Genomic DNA, 15631 nt, shown 5'->3' with positions numbered 1-15631 from the left:
CATGGCGCTGTAATAACGTTGTCGGTCGTTGTACTAGCATTAATCGAGCACGTACTAAAATTTTGTTCAAATGAATGGTGTTCGTACAGACGAAAGTCTACTGTGTGTATGCGTACGCTCTGATAGTCGCAGTGTTACGAAAAGTTCAAACAACATTTTTATTTTTTATTTTTTTTTCATTTTCGATTGCCTATGACCTTGAGAGCTGTGTCACGCGATTTGTTTCACGTGCGAAACTCGTTCTCCTATCACATGGAAAAATACACGACACTTTGTTAAAAACGTTATAGGTTGTTCTCGTTTTTTCGCAAAAAATGTCACACGTACAAAAAGTTGATACACGCCATTGTACATTGCATATAAAATTCCGCGCAACTGTTTCCTCTTCCATTTTTCCCCCTTTTTTTTTCGAATACTTACTGAACGTGTATTCAAACAGGCAGCACTTTTCAGAAATAGATAGTTTTACTGTTTAAATATTTTTCTATTTCAAATGTGTCCACATTTATTTCTTATCGAAAGAAATACTTATCGAACGTATATTCGAACAGGCAGTATTTTTCAAAAATCCGAGACAAGTTTTACCGTTTAAATATTTTTCCATTTCAAATATGTCTACGTTTGTTAAAACGAAATTCGCTGACAATGTAAATAATAAGCAGAAATCTGTGAAAATCGAGAGGTAAAAAATTCCACAGAATAGTTACAAAATGGTTACAAAATCTGTGTAAAAAAATGCACATAAGTATCTATTAATATATAAAATATCTAAATTAGAATATTTATTGAAATATGTAATAGATAGGACTAGTATGTAGTGATGATTCAAAAGAAAGCATAAATAATAAAATGGGGAAAATTCTGTAGTTTTACGAAACCGAATTATAATTGGCGGAAGAAATGAACATGTGTCCCAGACGGAATAAATTTTATTTACACACGCGTGAAACATTAATTTCTAATGTTTCTTTCTCCCCCGCTGCTATATACATGTACATGTAATTAAGCTCAATTTCTTCAGCTATTGCCATGGAAATGTTAGAGTGCATAACAATATGCAAACTAGTAGTGGGTAATAACTTTACTTCTCAATAGCTGGAGAAAAAGTTCAATGTACTCACGGGGTAGTTAGTATTTGCATTTTGAACGCGATACATAGCTCTCATAAAGACCTGAACGAAGATAAATCGAGTTTATTAGTCAGAAGTTGTGGCGAGTCGGGCTTGGTGAGCGCAGATGATCGCGGCCGATTATCACGACTTCAACGTTGGAATCCATCGAGAGTGAAAATTTGAAATAGAAAGGTGGCGCCGCTTTCGTCGTCACGAAAGCTGGACGGCTTTGTTATGCTTACGCCGTCAGAAACGTCGCTCACGTGAAAAAATAATACGCGTCTAAACTAAAAGAAAACTCGAACGATCGTTTGACATTTTCATCGGTTAAAATATTCATCGGAGGGACGTTAAATATTGACACGCACCGAGTTGTGAGCTCGAAAAGCTGATCTTTCGCACGAAACATTCCTTTGAATAATTAACGCAGCTCTGCTTTTATTACAATACGTGTCATGACTGAGCTGCTTTACTGTCGCGAGAAACGCGAATATCGGTCTTAATTGAGTCCGAATTTTATATTTTATACAACGGTTAAGATACGGTGTTAGAGATTTCGGAAGAAACTGTTTAATTGTTCGTAAAATGGAAATAACACAAGAGACGCGAAAGTTAAAGGATTATTGTATACGTTATGGGTCATAGAATGTTTGCAAGTTTATTTTTTTCTTTTTAAAGAAATGGGGAATTTTATTAATTACTGAAGATAAAACATTAGAGAAATTAGATTGCGTAATAAATTCGTTGGTATTTCTTTAAAAGAGCATTGTTAAATTATGTATTTTTTATTCTAGTAATATTTAAGACTTTTTGACTTTTGCTTCAAAATTTTCAAAGAATTTCAATATATACGTACGTTCTTCGAGAATATGATCGAAACACAAATGAACTTATTACACAATCTAACATTTATGTGTAATAACTTCCAAAAAAGCGAGAATGCCTGACTATAGCATTGACATTGACTACTAGTAATTGTTTCTTTACGAAAGATACGTTCATTGTATGTACTATTTGTATCATAAAAATTTGTATCGTAAAAATACACTAAAATAAAAATTGCACCAGATTAAGATTTTCTACAGAAAAAAAAAAAAAAAATAGTTTAGCATTTCTCTAACGTAACCAAATTTTTATTTAAGTGTCTGCATCTTGCCAGAAACAATTCGACGGAACAACCTAAGAGACCTACAGAATTGCATAAATGTTTTAAAAACAATTTGACGTCTTTAAAAAGAAAGAAGGTAGAGAATTTTTTCACCGAACGATTCTGATACTCATTCACAAAATATATTCGTTCACCCTCCGAAACTATATTTTAACGGGATAATATTATTGTAAGATATCCGCGGAAAAATGAAAAAGGTCGGGCAAATTCACCATCCAATAAATTTTCAAAAGTTAACTTCTTTCAATTTAAAAAAAATTAAAAAGGAAAGTAGGGAGTTTTTTTTTTTCGAACGAGGCAAATTCACCACTCTGAAACTCATTCACAAAGTGCATTCGTTCAACCCTTGAAAAATCCATTCCCCGCTGTTCCATTGACGCGCGTCCTCCTAAACGTTGCGTATTTATGCGCTTCAAGTATTGCGTCAGCTCTTTGTTATGTCGTCAAACGATCCACCAGCAGCGGTTATTGGTTTGTCGACGTTTTTACGAGGTCACCCTCGTTGCAGTCCGAAAGAGCCTTGTAAAGTGTTTTATGATGCGCGTTTCCTCGTCATGGCTCTTTTACAAGACACATCGTTGTCAACGACCTCTGAAATTAAATTTCAGATTAAAATTGAAGGCTGCCGTTGCTGACGTTGTTCCGAACAGATCATGCCTGCCTGGGATTCGCGGGGATATATCACGAGGACATCACCGGTTTTGTTCGAAATTCACCGGTGAAAATGATATGTTAATTCGAACTTGTAAATTTCGATGACGATGAAATTACGCGACGTTGCGAATGGTTCCCGAGGGCCTCCAGTCCACATCCGTGTAATCGACGTGCTGGTGGTGAAAATTCGAATTTTATCCGAATGAAAATTATATTTCACGATTATTTCGAAATTCATTTAATCGAGGAAATATGTTAGCACACGTACTCTGAAGCAGATAACTCGATTGTCTTTCGTAACGAGCAAGTTTTATTCAAACGAGCAGTTACTAGTAGTCAATGTTAATGCTATGGTCAGACACTTTCGCCTTTTCGATGATATTCTAAATAGAGTGCTAGATTGTACAACAAATTTGTGTCTCGATGTTACATTTCCGAAGAATGTATTGGAATTTTTCGATGAAAGGATAAAAATTACATTTTTAACCACTGCAAAGGACAGTAGGACAAAATTATGCGTGAATCGTTGACTAGATTGATTTTATCCGCCGATATTTATTGATGTTAATCTAAATGATAATATACGCTATAAATTACAACAAAAACATTGTGTTCAATTAATTTAGTCATTTTCAAATTTTAAAAAGAGAACGATCTTTTTGTTAAGACTTTCGTTCCTGATTTAATAATTTAATTATCTTTATATTCCTTACTTTTATAAAAATGACAGAGGCACAAATACAAGGAAAAAAAGATCTTGTCTCCGTAATTTTCATTTCCAATTATCTTAGAACAAAAATAAGTACATATGAAATGCTCTCAATTGACGAGTGGCATAAATCCAAAATTGACAAAAATGAGTTTATCGTAGAAGATGTAAGTACCAAGTACTAACTTGTTTCATTTATCAATTTAATTTAATTACGTTTTATTTTGTTTTTACATTAATGAACAATAAAAAAAAGTCGATCTTTACATTCTAAATAAATAACGTCACTTGATTATTATTACTTCGAAATAAACGTTACAATAAACCTACATTCTGTTCTTAATTTCTTATAAAAGTGTACGAAGGTCGATTAATCGTAATTGTGAGGTATCGGAAATTTACGAAATCGCTCTGCGATAATTTTGCCCATCTCGAGTCGAAAAATCTTGCTACCGTTGACCGACTGATTTACTTGATTGCAGATCAAAATCTGGAAGGATGATCCGTGACTATCTGGTACTGCTCTCGTGGCTATGCGCAGTGCAAGGAAAAATAGGTAAATGTATGCGTGCATAAACGAGTGTAAGCCGGCGTCGTTCCAACCCCGATTCTACGCGCTGCGCCTGCATTGTTATACGCGTTATTTCTTGTTGCATAGAAACCCTCTTTCGTTTGCCCCGACGACGACGACGACGACGACTACGACGACGACGGTGAATTATTAAAACGGGCGAAAGTTTCCGCGTCGTAAAAACTCGGTCGGTGTTCTTTGAGCGCGATCGAGACGGAATTTATTCGACAGACGTTACGTTTAACGGGGTCCACCCCTCTTTTCGGTGTTCACGGTTAACTATGGGCCAAGTTAACAAGCCGGCCGGTAACGTACGACCGCCAACGAAAACGTTATAATAAAGTTGATCGAGTTGACGAAAATTCCCCCGACCCAATTCCGCACTATGAAATTTCCTTTCCTTTATGTCCCCGTATAAGGTATTCGCGTTTCGAACTAAAATTACTTTCGAATGCTGATATAAGTAACGTAGTTGCGAAGTATTCCAATTTCGTCGGAACTTTCTGATTGACGATATCTCACTCGGAAAGAGTGCAATTCTCATTATTGAAATGAGAGGTTGCAATTTGAGAACGGAGGTCGTTTCGTTGCAAAGTATCGCAATATGGCAGGTATTACCCTTGGACCGTTGGACTTGAAATTTGTCGATTGAAACAATTAACAGAGAAACTTTCGTGCTCGAGCAACATCGTAGAAACGTGTAAAATTTGACGTAAACGAGAAGATATAGAGGTTTTGTTGACTGGCTAATTTAAATCTAATTTACGAAGGTGGGCTAAAGTATACGTAAACGAACGAGATCAGATGTTTCATTTTGCACTAAATAAATATATTTCAATCTTTGTATTGGAATCGATTCTCTTTGCAGTGGTTATGTTCCTCTTGTCGTCAGGAAAACGGAGTTGCGAAATTTTAATAACAATCTGGACATAAATCACGTTGAAACTACAATATTTCAGAATATTTTTTCGTGAAATGAGGCAACTATAAATTTTCGAATATATATATTAATTCGACAATCTTTCTAAGTAAATAGAAATAACAGATAATATTTATCTTTGTATTAGTTTTCGAATAAATCACACGTTATGTGTGTACCGGTTATGCTACTTTTATCGTTACAAAAATACAACTGCGAATTTAAGTAATAATATTTTAATAATAATCTGGATATAAATTATAGTATTGTTGTTATTATTATTCTGTATGAATGGGCGTTAGATCTAATAATACATACATGAAGATAAGCAATGAAAACAAACGCGAAGAAAATAAAAAGAGGAAAACAAACTAGTATAATAATTAAGTTGTAAACAACTTCAATAACTGCATTTTTTAACGGATCTCAAGGAAAATGTTGTTCTAGAATATAACTTAGAATAGAGTATGGATATTTCTTTTAGAAGTGACGAAATAAGAGTAATTTTTGAACGTATTAATCTGACAATCTTATAAGCGGGCGTACCTGAAATGACAAATAATATTTATTTCTTGCGCTGTTTCCTTCTATTCACAAAAAATTCTTATTTTCGTGGATATTACCTTTTCGAATAAATCGCGCGCCGCTATATATCAATGCCCTCGAAATGATTAATCGATTCCATTTAAATACGATCCCGGTTTAAAATATCAGTTTAAAATACCCGTTCGAATTTAAAATATCGCAGATTCAACAACAGCCGACGCGGGTCCCGCGTGTACGTTTTGATAAATTCAATCTAGCCATTGGATCGATCGTTGAGTCTAATTACTTTGCAAATTAGCTCCGGGTGGAGGGCTCGTCGAGGAAACGGCTTGTGCCACCAATTTAAAACAATCCGTCTTACACGTCTTACGCGGCGCCGATCCAATTCGTCTCGTCTCGATTCGATTCGATTTGATTCGACTCGACTCGACACGACACGACACGACACGACACGCACGAAAACACGACACGAATCCACGATTCACGAATCGAATTTCGTTTGGCTACAATCGCGCGTTTAGTTCCTTGCGTTTCGCGTGTTTTGTTTCTTGTCTCGTTACGTCGACTCGCAGAAACTGGTCGGAGAAGAAACGATGAATGAAAATGCGACGGGACGTGATGCAAATAGAAGACGAAACGCAGAAGGCGCGACGACCTCGTTCTTTCTGCTTGCAGGGTATTTCTGGCACATCACTGACATCCACTATGATCCGAGGTATTCCACCCAGGCAAACGCGAATGGTGAGTAGCTTCGTTTTATATCTCGACGAATACGCTTTTGTTCCGCCTTTTTATCGTCGTCGCGGCGCTCGTAGCCTAAGCGTCCTTTAAACGTGCGAATTGATTGATCGAGAATCGTCACAAGATTTTGTGCAACGAGATAGTCAAATTTATAAGATGGCGCGCACGTTTGAAAGAGTTATTACACAGTGTTTGTTTCGTTTTCTTAAATTAATGGATATTAACGGATAATTGATCAAATGCCACGATTATTATTTTATTAAAGCCACGTATTTAACTCGAAAATTTTCTATTTCCAATCTTAATTCACTTTGACTGTCAATTTGATGATGGTATCCTCTAATAAAAGTTTCGTAAAATTATTCACCATGGTAATTACTATTAAACTGGAACTAATATAGAGTCTATAAAGTTGAATTAACAGTATAGTCGATCATTTCAGCACGCACATATATTTCCATATTAACGTTACATGCAAGGAGCACGTGAAATATGGCGAAACTTACGGAACAACGTTTGCAACGCACGGTTTAGAACTAAGGGTTTCAAATGTCAGCGCCAATTATTTATTCAACGCGAAGACACGAAACCATTTCCCCCCTCCATCGAGCTTGGTCGCGAAGTATCGGATAAAATTTCTCTCTTATATTCAGCATCGATCGCCAGGTACTGCGGAACTTCATTTCCGAGCAAAATGAAAAACCCTTTCACTCAACGATTCATCCAACGCGAAGATACAAAATCATTATTTTCTTTCTCTCTCTCTCTCTCTCTCTGCGAGCTTTGTCAAGCAAAATATTGGATGAAATTTTTCTCTTCAATCTCTGCGCGACACGCCTTCCTAAAGTTTAGCCAAACATTTCGGTAACAGAGTATATTCAGTTCTTCCACCCCTTTCATCCCTCGCCGCCTATATTTTCCCTGTCCTCCCTCATCCTGTCGCTATTTACCGATCGTTTTAAAGTACCTGGCGTGTTTGGTTGGCACGGAGTTTGCATGAAATAACGCTACCTGAAATTGCGTCCAATAGCGAGCGCGGGCCCCACGAGTTGACTCCGTGTCATTTGGACGTTAGCGTGGCAACACAACCAGCGTCCGCCTCGTTGCTCCCTTAATACGAGCGCTATGTTCCCACGTTTCACGTCTCTCCCTCTTTCTTCCTCGTCTTTCCTTTTTTTCTCCCTTCCTCCCTTCTTCTTCTTTTTGTTTCCTCCCCCACAGCTTAGCTGGCTCGTGTTTTGCAGCGTGCTGGAACACGAGGAACGGCGTGAACAGCGGCCGAAAAACCCCCGGAGAATTCGGCGACTATGCCTGCGATTCGCCGTGGGCTCTGGTGGAATCAGCGGCGTCGGCGATGATGTCTAATCGCGGCGAAGGAATCAAGTTCGTCCTCTGGACGGGGTAGGTTTACAAACTTTCGCTATACTCTCCTCTCGTTGTACAGAGCTTTTAGTGGAAGAATTCAAGAAGTCGGTGGAAGAAGGCGTTATGTAATTTGTTAAGACGGATAAAGAGAGAGAATTGTGGATTTAATTGACAGTTAAATTACAAAACAAATCCTTATAGGCGACGTTGTAGGAAATTAAATTTATTATTATTATTATTTTATTGATTTATTGTTACAAATATTTATAACATTATACGTTATAAATATTTGATATAAAAGACGAAAGAATTATAAGATAAATTATGATTATAGTAATAGTCACTTATAGTCATGAGTTGGAAAGGCGTATATAAGTTTCTATTCAGATATTTTGTGATAAAGTGAGCAGATCTTTAAAAATGCACCGTTCTAAATTTATAGAAAACTACGAAACAACAAAACAATAGAAATTGCAAAAAAATTACAATACAATAAAGTACACGATTTTTTGTTCATACATTATCATATATTATATCATATTATACTCATATATTACGTTTTACGAGAAATTCGAAAACTTCGAAAAATGCTACGAACCTAGAAAAAAAAAAAAAAAAAAATGTAAATCTAGGAAAATCAGCTTGAGAAATTACGAATTGATCACTTTGATTGTTCTGATAGAATTTAGTACGAAAAACAGCATTCTTCTTCTTTTCGTTAACAGAATCTCTCAGAATTCAATTTTGATGTAGCTTTGAGTTATTACTTCTGCCAATAAATCTGACTGATTTGCAGTTTTTACTATGATTGCCGACGATTGAAAATAATTTAGATCGTCCGTGGTCGATCTGCGGGCGTCTGTTGACAACCGTAACTGGATAAGAATCTTGCAAGCAATTATGCTTGCCGGACATTAATTGGATAGTAATCGTGAAGTAGGAAGTTCGTTTAACTAAATAACTCCCGGGGATTATCGACTTGACTGCGAAGCTGTTGAATCGAGGGTGTCGGGGCGTTTAAGAAGCATTTGATGAGAACCGGCTGCAGCCAACTAAATTGTTTCCATTAATGCAGATTTACTTTCTCATTTTTAGTTAATGAATTTTCCCGAATTTCGAGATTGCTTTTATACTTATTTTGTAGTAATTCATTTTCCTTATTGTATTATTTTATTATATCATTATATTTCTCTTTTCTCGTCGTTATATCATTTTTGTGAAATTGGGTTCTGCTTGAAAAGATTGACGACCAAATCCATCAATATGACGGATTTAGATTTAGATTTTCTTTCCTTTTTCTTTTGCCTAAAACATTCTTGTCAAAGTTAATATTAATTTTTGTTCAGAACATAATTAAATCTATCTATTTCATTTTATAATAGAATTATTATAACGACTTGTGTGTAGAATATTCGATACGCATTAAAGGCCGATCTTTTTTAGCGTTAATTAATTTTGAAAGACAATAGAAGGCGAAAAGCAAATGTATAACTGAATTAATTACGATGGGAAATTGTATATTTCATATTTTAAAATATTGATGAATCCTCTGCTTTCGCAGTACTGTGTTCGTTTCTTTCGAAGATATTTTTATATTACGTAGCGACTGGAGAAATAAGGATATTTTTATTCTTGAAATTGTAAAAATTCAAATGTCATTAAAAACATTTGAAAATTTTCCTCACGTCTAAATCTACCATAATTTTGAAGATTAAAATTTTCTCTTTACGACGATCCCTTAAAACTTGCTGCACGATTTTCTCTCACCAATTTATTTAACTTTAAAACGTCAATGAAATGTTAGAATCTCTTGAACTTTTGTCGTTGACCAAGAAATGAGATTGCTATACATTTTTTGTTTTTTTCTTTCAAGTCATTTAAACAAAAATATCGACAATCATTCATAGTTTACATTTACGTTCTTTATCGTATCGTAATATTATTATTACTTGTCGTTATTAGCTCGTTGATAATTCACGTGACTTGAAGATTTGAATTCCATGAAATTAATAACAACGGATAATCCGGCGCGATTAAATACGACATGAAATTCGAATTATTGGACAACATCGAAAATAACAAACAACGAATGGTCCAGCGTATGCATCAACAACGAACGGAAATAGAAATCGAATATGAAATTAACGAGCGTTCGACTGGGTGACGAATCGGTATCGTATGAACGTTTCTGGGGGAACGTATTAGTAAATTGCCCCGATGAATCAACGAAAACTGATTAGCCTTTAACACGCAGTTTCGTAAACTAATCTGATAATTGATAATTCGCAAATTCGGAGGAACAAGAATGTGTAGCGGGCTGTAAAGATTTGTGTTTGCGCGGACGCGAACACGATGGCCGTGTGTCCTGTATAAATTAAACCGTACAAATCGCTGGTTTAATAGAGTTTGATCGATTTATTTACAACTGAATTGCAAATGTTAATGCACTTGTGAATAAATTATTGGGCCAATTGATAATTCCCTTCTGATTTGCGAAATCTAATGAAAATTGATTTAACACCGGTAATAAGTTTATTACATACCGCACGCGCGCTTTCCCTTCTTACCGAGAAGGAATTGTTTATTATGTACATTTTCCTGCATTGAAATTTCAAATTACGATGTTACTCGCAACGATGATAATTAATAATAAAGTCTCTTCTCGATGAGATTTATTGTCATTACGCCTTTAAAAAGAAGTTTTTATTATATTAATAAATTATATAACATATAGAATTATATTTAATATTTTATTTATTATATTATATTTAATATAATTATATTTTAGAATATAATTAGTACAATTTTAAAATTTAAAAATATTATTAGTACAATTTTGATTATAATATTACAAATATACAATTATATATAGATTAGAGTAAAAATTATGATTATTAAGATACATTACACATATTCATATCACAACTGTCAAACAACAGAACGTGTGTAATTAATAATTAATATGCACGTTATTTTGTTGACACATGCATATGCCTAATAACCGGTTAAACAATTTAGGCAACAACTACAACGACAATTTAGTCATTCAACAATATTTCGCAGATTATTATTTTACTGGTCGTTGAACAGATGTTATGGAACTTGCAGAAACGTGACGATCACATTAAACGGTAGTTATACCAAGTGGATCATTTCGTGGCAACTGAGACCTGCTCTTTTAAGTACCATAAGCTCAGATACGTTTCAATTGTAATCCCGTTGTAGAACAAACTTATATACATAGCACTGTACAGCCGCATTATCCAGCATGCATAACACGCAAGAAAGTTCAGTAGTTCCATGTGTACATTATCAGATAATAAAGGAAGTCCTGCCTGACTCCTGTTTTATAATAAAGGAGAACGCAGCGAATTTCGAGAAAAAAAAGTGTTGCTCGAAGTGTAATTATTTTTTTCTGAAACTTTATAAAAGCCTACGATTATGGAGTATGAACTTTTTCAATGTTGATTTCACAATCTTTAGATTTCTGAATCGGTACAATTGAAATTGTTCATTACTTGTAGATGACAAAAAAATTGACCAAGATCGATTATCTGCTAGATAGTTCAGCACCGATTATTTTCAGGAACAATTTCTACCAAAGGTTGAAATTGGCAAGTGTTTTTTAAGAATTTATAATTATTTTTTAATTACCTTACAATTTTTGAATTTAAAAATCACATGACGCCTTCTTGCAGTGATAATTCAATGTTACACGCGTGATTTTTGACAAGATTTTACTCTCCTTATTTTTCTCGCATTTATATACTTCTTATAATAATCTTCCTCCGAGCTTGGACAATTATCTGCAGAATCAACGGTTCAGAAGTGAAGAGGTTGCTTTTCATCCCCCGGCTTTTATAACTGTAATAAGAAAGGGTAATTGCATTTTCTCGATTAAAGCAGCAGTCTTGAACATTTATACATGTTTTCTTTTTCAAGATAAAAACGACGACAGAGCTTTCACGGTTATTCGATACACGGTAAAATTATGTCATTTCCATTAACTAACTTGACATCGTAAAATTTCTCAGGGATTCGAATAATCAAACGTGCAATCGTAAACTTTTAATTCCCTGTATAACATAGTTTCTAAAGACTCAGTACTCTGCGCATTAATATTTCAATAAAAAGAAAATGAGGAAACGTGTTCTCCTTTTAGCAGAGTCACTCTTCGAGGTTTGCAATTGCACGGAGCGAGAGAAATTATGCTAATTACGTCAACGTACCCCGATTATTATCTCAACTCGTTTGTTAAAGAAAATTCTGCCTCCATCTCGCGGCGGGGAATATATAATTTAATATTTAACGCGTCGCAGATAGTTACGTAACAATGCAATCGGTTATCAAGGAAGAAATTCGAAATGCTGGCTCACGTAAGCTTGCGACTGCAAGTCGATTCCGAGGTTTCGGTTTGTTCCAGCTTCACGTGACTGATATCATATTTCACCATCAATTCATAACACAAAGCTGATATCATACACTCTCTCACGAACAATCCAGATTATTCAGCAGAGTCACACGCGAAACCTACAATCTCTCTATTCGTGTACACACAGTGTTCAGTCTTCTCCCAGTCTTTCGATGTACTTTAATGCAACCTCAACTTAAATTATCTTCCCGCTGAATTATTACGAATCTAAAACTGCGCGGTGTACTGAATTCAAATTTGCATGTGCCGCGCTGCACCTCGCCTAAGAAACGTACACGAAATATACTCGGCTGGCTTAAGAAGTTACGAGACTTTAATTATTAACATCTTCTCGAGGAATGTTGAGGCTTCAAGTATTTATAGATTGCCTCGAACGAGACTCTCTTCTTTTGTTGTATATTTCATATTTTCCAATACGTTTGATATTGTTGGATATTTAAACTAAGGACAATCAAAATTGGATTTTTGTTCGACACTTGTATGTAGATTGTTGATTTATGGGATATTTGAAAGCGCGGAGAACGATGCAAAAGTATATAAAATATCGAACGTAAAATATTTATGATAATATTTTTGTGTTACATATATTCGACATTTATTATTAGTCTGTAAACTTTTACGTATTTATTTATGGAAAATTTGAACATGTAAAATATATAAAATATCTAAAGTCTAGAGAATATTTGTTGCAATATTTAGAGAATTTCTATTTAGGTTTCATTTCTTTAATTGTTGTCCACAAAAAATACATATATAAAAATACATATATTAAATTTAAAATTTATCGAAATAATTATAAAAATAAAAATTAAAAATTAAAAATTTAATATCAAATATATATATATATATATTTTATAAGCAAATTAAATATTAAAGTATAAAAATATGCTGTATGATATTGAATAAATTAAACTCGGTCATTTCTTAGTTTGCACAAATACGAGCTCGTACCACTTTAGCAACTTGAGAGAAATACTTCATTTCCGTCGATTTAAATTGACTTATATTATCATTCTCTTATATTACAAAGATCGTACAGCCGTAAAATGCAACTCGTAGCGGCAGCAGCAGCAGCAGCAGCAGCAGCGAGCACAGACAATGTAATATTCTGGAATCAAATAAAAATTAATGAAGGAAATTCTCGCTTCCAGGGAAAAAATCCAGTCTCTAAGAGGATCTAATTGCAGCAATTTTTGTAATGGCGTTCTGCTAAAGGGTGGCACAAAGTTTCCCAGCTTTCTCATTAAGTTCCAGCAACACGTGTGTCTATGTGTACATACAAAGTACATTCAGTTCAAAAGCGTACACACAAACTATTTTTAACTACCACCGCCAGCAACGAATCTTCCGTTCGTTCTTCTCAGCTCGCACCTCCGACTTCGATTCTCTTCGACTTTTTAATTAAGTTTCGCATGCAAACAATTTCACGGGAGTACTTGGCGCGTGCAAAAAAAAAAAAAAAAGAAGAAAAAGAAAAAAAACGAAAGGATTGAAAAAATTTCATTAATTCTGAAACTTCGACGCTATAACGTCGAGGGAAGTGTTTTCCTTTTCGCCGAGGGGAAGAAGTGAAAGAGAAATCGCAGTGTGCGAAGGAGAGATGTGAAATGATAACTGTAATTTTATATTTAATGTTCTTACGATATCTTACGTAATTTTATATTTAATGAGTTCTTACGATATGAAATTTCATTGCAACGTCAGAATTACAAAAGGGAGAGAGGAGGAGTTAATTCTCTGTGACGATCTGTTTTTAATAATTCTTTCCAGTCGTTCGAAACAGTATGTAAAAGAATGAATACAAATACATGTATTTAAAATTTGTTTTTCATCATTAAAAATCATACGACTTTACGGTCGTATATTATTATTATTAATGTTGTATTACATTATTATATTATTATTATTATTATTAATGTTGTATACATTATTATTATATTATTATTATTAATGTTGTATCATATAATATCATTAGCATATATTATATATATAAAATTATATGTAATATAATATATTATAAATTTATATTATAATATAAAATTATATATAATATAATATATAATATAATATATAATATATATATCATAAACTTATATTATAATTTACATTATAATATAAAATTATATATAATATATATAATATAGCATATATTATATGTATTTTATATATTATAGTCACGTTATAATAGTGTAACAATATATATAGCATTAATGGAAATGTTTTGCTTTTTTTAGAAGACTGTGAAGAGTCAATTCTCTTGTACATTTAGAATAAACCATTTCCGACGATGTAACTAACTGCCGAGAATCACACGAAGCTGCATTAACGTTGTCAGTCATCGTCATTGAAAATCCCATGACGCCACAGTAACGTCACTCGTCTAATAATGTAACGTAATATCAGCAGAATTTCATCTTGTAGTTTGATTCTTCTCACATTCTTCAATTCGGCGTTTGAAACTGTACAAAGACGTCGAACGTACGAAGTATTCGCGTTTTGGATTTCTATTGTGCGACGGAACGCAAAATTTCGCGCAAGTTCGGTGAAGTGTCGTTTCTTCGCGTTCGCCAGCGAAATGGTAGTAATTCTGACAACTTGCAGCCAGCCGTATGTTGCCAGTACACTAACGAGCCTGTAACTACTTGTTGCAGTGACGCGCTGACGCGCACTACTGGCATGAACGTCGAGCTTCGTCTGCAGTGTTTGCGGAATTTGACCGATCTGTTGTCTCGCACGTTCAAGGAACAATTTGTGTTTCCGGCTCTCGGACACGACGACATCGGGGTGAACTTCTCCCAGCTCGCCGAGATCTGGCAACACTGGCTCCCGCAGGAGGCACTGGACACTTTTAAAACTGGTACGCCACGTAGCCACGTCCGGTTGTTTTCATTTTTCTCTTTCGTCCGTCTCGTCGGCTTTTATCCCTCTCCGTGCAGGACAGATATTTTTCGACGCGTAGCGTTCCGCGACGGCGGACCTTTCGGAAAATCGGATTAAAGCAAGTAGTAGACGAACTGTTAAGAGCGGGTCTGCCGAGGAAACGTACGTTTTCACATGGATGAATTATTTTTCCACTGGCCATAGAAGAGCACCGTTCCCTGTCATTCGCTTTTTTATCTTCTCGTTTGAGCTTCTTTCTTTACTTTTTTTTCTTTTTCCTTTCTTTCTTTATATATATATATTTTTATTTATTTATATATATATTTAAATTTATTTATTTATATATGTATATTTATATATATTTATATTTATATTTATTTATATATATACTTATTTATTTATATAGATATATTTATATTTATTTATATATATACTTATTTATTTATATTTATATTTATTTATTTATATATATACTTATTTATTTATATTTATATTTAATTATTTATATATATTTATTTATTTATATTTATATTT

The 15631-nt window shown here is 34.3% G+C and overlaps 1 protein-coding gene across 1 annotated transcript in view; it reads left to right on the top strand.

Moving 5' to 3' along the window:
* LOC122536223 (acid sphingomyelinase-like phosphodiesterase 3a) overlaps window positions 1–15631 on the top strand; it is a 44579-nt gene that overhangs the window by 26746 nt on the left and 2202 nt on the right. The window contains exons 2-5 of the mRNA XM_043668410.1: window positions 4126–4199; window positions 6355–6420; window positions 7665–7821; window positions 14869–15074. Coding sequence (XP_043524345.1) covers window positions 4142–4199; window positions 6355–6420; window positions 7665–7821; window positions 14869–15074 — 487 coding nt within the window. The 5' untranslated portion in view covers window positions 4126–4141. The remainder of the gene's footprint in view (window positions 1–4125; window positions 4200–6354; window positions 6421–7664; window positions 7822–14868; window positions 15075–15631) is intronic.

This window comes from Frieseomelitta varia, unplaced genomic scaffold (genome assembly GCF_011392965.1).
Source record: "Frieseomelitta varia isolate USP_RPSP 00005682 unplaced genomic scaffold, Fvar_1.2 scaffold_816, whole genome shotgun sequence".
In the NCBI taxonomy this organism is placed as follows: domain Eukaryota; kingdom Metazoa; phylum Arthropoda; class Insecta; order Hymenoptera; family Apidae; genus Frieseomelitta; species Frieseomelitta varia.
Note: the sequence above shows the minus strand (reverse complement) of the source record. Positions and strands in the feature narration are given on the sequence as shown.